The following is a 4,736-nucleotide window of genomic DNA, read 5'->3' on the forward strand; positions in this document are numbered from 1 at the left end:
GCAGAAGTGTCCAGCTGTGCTGCATGTTATTCTGTCTACTGCAGTGACACACGGCTCCTCCTTGCATCTGAGCAAAGCTCAGCTCAGCATACTGAATTACGCTACTGAGTTACAGTTAGTGTGCACAACACACACACAGCACACACACACACACAGCCCAACACACACACAGCATAACGCTGAAATCAGCCTCGAGATGAACTATTGATTTGAAATGCAAAATAAAAGAACTGAACAGAACTGAACCTAGACTAACATCAGAGGAGTGTTTCTATTCTGACTTGGGGATGGAGGACCAACATTTTACACACATGTTTGTAAATGTGTTTTAATGTGTGTGTATTTGATTCTGTGGTGTGTGTGCGCGACTGCGTGTGTCTGTGTGTGTGTGTCCATCCTCAGCTGTGCACCAGACCCAGCCATGGTTCCATGGGGGTGTGTCTCGCTGTGAAGCCCAGAGGCTCATAGAGGAGCAGGGCCAGGTGGACGGGTGAGTCAGTCTCCTCCTCTTCCTCCCTCTTCCTCCTTCTCCTCACTCCCTCTTCTTCCTCCTTCTCCTCTTCCTCTCCCTCCCTCTTCCTCCTCCTCTTATCGTGCCCTCTCTTCCTCTTTTAGCTTTCCCTTGTGTTGCTCCCCTTCCTTCCTTCCTGTTCCTCCTTTCCTTTCACCTTTTCCTCTTCTCCTTCAGTCTGCTCCCCTTTGTCCAGCACCTCCTCCTCTTCTCCTGGTCTTCTCCTCCAGTCTGCTCCCCTTTGTCCAGCACCTCCTCCTCTTCTCCTGGTCTTCTCCTTCAGTCTGCTCCCCTTTGTCCAGCACCTCCTCCTCTTCTCCTGGTCTTCTCCTCCAGTCTGCTCCCCTTTGTCCAGCACCTCCTCCTCTTCTCCTGGTCTTCTCCTCCAGTCTGCTCCCCTTTGTCCAGCACCTCCTCCTCTTCTCCTGGTCTTCTCCTCCAGTCTGCTCCCCTTTGTCCAGCACCTCCTCCTCTTCTCCTGGTCTTCTCCTTCAGTCTGCTCCCCTTTGTCCAGCACCTCCTCCTCTTCTCCTGGTCTTCTCCTTCAGTCTGCTCCCCTTTGTCCAGCACCTCCTCCTCTTCTCCTGGTCTTCTCCTTCAGTCTGCTCCCCTTTGTCCAGCACCTCCTCCTCTTCTCCTGGTCTTCTCCTCCAGCCAGTGACCACTACCAGCAGAAAACAGACCAGTAGTGACGGTGTCTTTTATTGTTTTCATTATGTTATCTTATATTTGATTATTTCCACATGATGTATATGAAATAAAATCTGTCTACAGATGTATATTGAATAAGATCTGTCTGTGCCTGCAATAAAAAAAAATGAATTGTAATATGTCAGAGTAACATTACCAACATATCAGTGGATCCCCGGTTACGGTAACAGCGAAGAGTAAGAAATGAAATAAAATCCCAATATGAAGTTGTATGCTTTATCTAAGGCTAGAGACTGTCGAGAAGTTCATATGCCTGATAAAGATGGTGTGTGATTGTTAGGAATTTTAGTTGCTGGCTGAAACATGCATTTGGTCTTTTTGGGGGAAACCCCTGAGTTAAAAGAAATCTCTAAAGTGACTCGTGTGATCATGGTGGTGGGGACATATTTTGTAGAATGTAAAAAAAAAAAAAAAAACGGCATTTCAGAAATATGTTTCAGTTATTTAACAACAGTGGGAAAGTCAAGGACTCTATGCGGTCTATAGGACTAACCCCCCCTGTGGGACGACACAGAAGTGTTGGTCTGTTCTTCTGCACTTCCTCTCCCTCTCCCTCCTGTCCATAGACTCATCTTCCTCTTACTCATTTCACCTCTTCCTTTGTTGCCTTTTCCTCCTCACCTCCTTTTTTTGTTCCTCCTCCTTTGTCTTTCCTCCCACTTTCATTAATCTTCTCCTCTCCTTCTGTCTGCTCCTCCTCCTCCTCCTCTTAATCTTCTCCTCTCCTCTCCTCTCCTTCTGTCTGCTCCACCTTTTCCCTCCTCCAGCTCCTTCCTCCTCCTCCTCCTCTTAATCTTCTCCTCTCCTTCTGTCACCTCCACCTTTTTGCTCCAGCTCCTTCCTCCACCTCCTCCTCTTAATCTTCTCCTCTTCTTCCACCTCCTTTCATCCTCTTCTCTTTCCTCCCCTCTTCTATTTTTAGCCTCTCTCCTCTCCAGCGAAATCCTTTCCTCATCTTTTCCTACCACCATCTGTTCATCCCTTTCTCCCCGCCCCTTTAATAAAAGCAACGCATCAATTTTACATATTGCTTCTGTAGACGACTCCGAGACGCTTTAAAGTGTAATACACGAGGCACTGATAGAATGTTAAATTACACTTAAAATAATATTCCTAAAGGGTTAATTATTTAGAATGTGCGCTCTGTGAAAAGCACGACTCTTGGAACGCAGAGTTTGGCAAAGAGCTTGCCGTTTTGGCATTAAAGGGGAGGTGACGATGGATGATTACTTCAGCTAGTTTCCTAACATGTGGGTGTAAATGGAGTTCTTTGAATCGGAGTGAGAATTGTTGAGTGAAAATTGCATGTTAATTGATCAAAAAGCTGTGCGCACCAAATCAATTAGCACGTTCCTGTCTGCCTCTGAACATCTCCAGCAGGGTGCTGCAGAGTGGCACTGAAGTCTCTCTCTCTCTCTCTCTCTCTCTCTCTCTCTCTCTCTCTCTCTCTCTCTCAAATTCAAATTCAAAAAGGCTTTATTGGCATGACTGCATACAATACAATGTTGCCAAAGCATGTTTACATAAAATGTACAAGCAGAATTAGCATAAATAAATAAAAAACAAACAAATAAGTTATAGGTGGTAACAATGTGGTATAGAAACATATAACAGGTTAATTGTTAATTATTAAACATTAAATATTAGTTATGTGGGAGTAATGTCTCTCTCTCTCTCTACCTTTCTCTCTCTCTCTCTCATTCTTTCTTTCTCTCTGTTTCCCCTTCATCCTCCTCCTCCTCCTCCTCCTCATCTTCTGTCTTCTTCTTTTTTCCGTCCTTTCCCCTCTCATCCCCCTCTCCTTCTGTCTATAGGATGTTCCTGATTCGGGCGAGCCAGCAGCATGCCCAGTGTTTTGTGCTCTCACTGTGTTACAGACTCAAGACCAAACACTACCTCCTCATCCCTGTAAGTTACTCATCACACCGCTAATGTCAGTAATACACTTCCATTACTCAGATACCTGTGTGCTTGAACAATAATTCTTTTTATTTGGTCACACTCATGTTGTGTGTTTGTATGTTTAATTAACCTGGCTATGTGTAATCATGTGTTTGTGTGGCCTTCTATGTTTTCGGTATATACGTGTGTGTGTGTTCTTTTCTCCGTTCTGATGTGTGTATTGATATACTGTGTGTCTGTGTGTCTGTGTGTGTGTGTATTGATATACTGTGTGTGTGTGTGTGTGTGTGTGTGTGTGTGTGTGTGTGTGTGTGTGTGTGTGTGTATGTGTGTATTGATGTGTTACCCAGTATGAGGAGGCAGACAGGAAGTACTACACCATGGACGACGGTGAGACAGTCTTCATAGACCTGCTCCAGCTGGTGGAGTTCCACCAGATCAACCGCGGCATCCTGCCAGTCCGCCTCAAACACCCCTGTGTGCGCGTCGCCCTCTGAACACACACACACACACACACACACACACACACACACACACACACACGTGTACACACACGTGTACATACACACACAGACACCTCTTCTCCACCAACAACACTCACACCCTCTACTTCAATTTAACGTCACCCTCAACCCTTCTGAAGACGGACTCTCACCTGCCCCCTCCCCCCCTCACAGCTGCTCGAGCTGCACCCCTCCTGTGTAACATCTGTCCCATTTCCCCGTCTACTCCACCAACTCTGTAATGACAGATTCATGCCATTCCTAGGGAGTCAAGACCACGCGTTTAAAAAAACAATCCTCATAGATCAGGTTTTCAGACACCAGACGCCAGTGCCTTAGCTTAGGTGAGTATATTTAAGTAAGCCAGAGTACAGAAATCCTTATCAGTCACAGTATGAGATCTCTAGCAGTCATCAGTGTGTTGCTGCTGTGCACAACGTTGTGTGTGTGTGTGTGTGTGAGTGAGAGAGAGAAACTTCATGAAGCACAACTGTTGGGTGCTCTTTGTAACTTGCCTGTTTAGCTTTCTTCCAGTTTACATCCTCGGCCACAGGGGGGCGCTAGGACACATGGCCAGAAATAGGAACACAGCATTGAGATGCTACTGTAGAGGTGTCCCAAATGCATATTTGCACAGCATTTTGAGTACATATAAGAGTAGATAGATATAAGGCTAGTCCAAATACAATCTCCTGTGTACACTTGTACACACGTGTGTGTGTGTGTGTGTGTGTGTGTGTGTGTGTTTTTTGTGTGTGTGTGTGTGTGTGTTTTGTGTGTGTGTGTTAGCAAGCAAGCGAGCGAGAGAGAGAGAGAATGAATAGGAGATTTATAACGATTTGTTAAAAAAAAAATAGCTTGGACCAGCACTAAAAATGTTTGATCAATTCCCCATATGAATGTGCTATTTCTTAAAGGGAAATAAAGGAAAAAGCCACCATGTTCTGTGAAATATCAAAGCTGTGTGCATCGATGTAGCATTTACTCTTCAGAGCCTCCGTGTTGTGAAGGAGATGGGGCATACCAAATGACTTCTGAAAGTAAAGGATGTGAAAATAAAGCTTTTTTTCTGCACCTTTAGCCTGGGGACAAGCTTTGTTTCCTTGTCT

At 45.3% G+C, this 4,736-nt stretch overlaps 1 protein-coding gene across 2 annotated transcripts in view; it reads left to right on the top strand.

The window, feature by feature from the left end:
- grb7 (growth factor receptor bound protein 7) overlaps nt 1–3,648 on the top strand; it is a 14,439-nt gene extending 10,791 nt beyond the window's left edge. For both annotated transcript variants that reach the window (XM_031560875.2, XM_031560874.1), the window contains exons 13-15: nt 403–490; nt 3,037–3,130; nt 3,475–3,648. In XM_031560875.2, the coding sequence (XP_031416735.1) occupies nt 403–490; nt 3,037–3,130; nt 3,475–3,621 (329 nt within the window). In that variant the 3' untranslated portion in view covers nt 3,622–3,648. The remainder of the gene's footprint in view (nt 1–402; nt 491–3,036; nt 3,131–3,474) is intronic.
- Nucleotides 3,649–4,736: the final 1,088 nt, after the last annotated feature.

Source organism: Clupea harengus, chromosome 23 (genome assembly GCF_900700415.2).
Source record: "Clupea harengus chromosome 23, Ch_v2.0.2, whole genome shotgun sequence".
In the NCBI taxonomy this organism is placed as follows: domain Eukaryota; kingdom Metazoa; phylum Chordata; class Actinopteri; order Clupeiformes; family Clupeidae; genus Clupea; species Clupea harengus.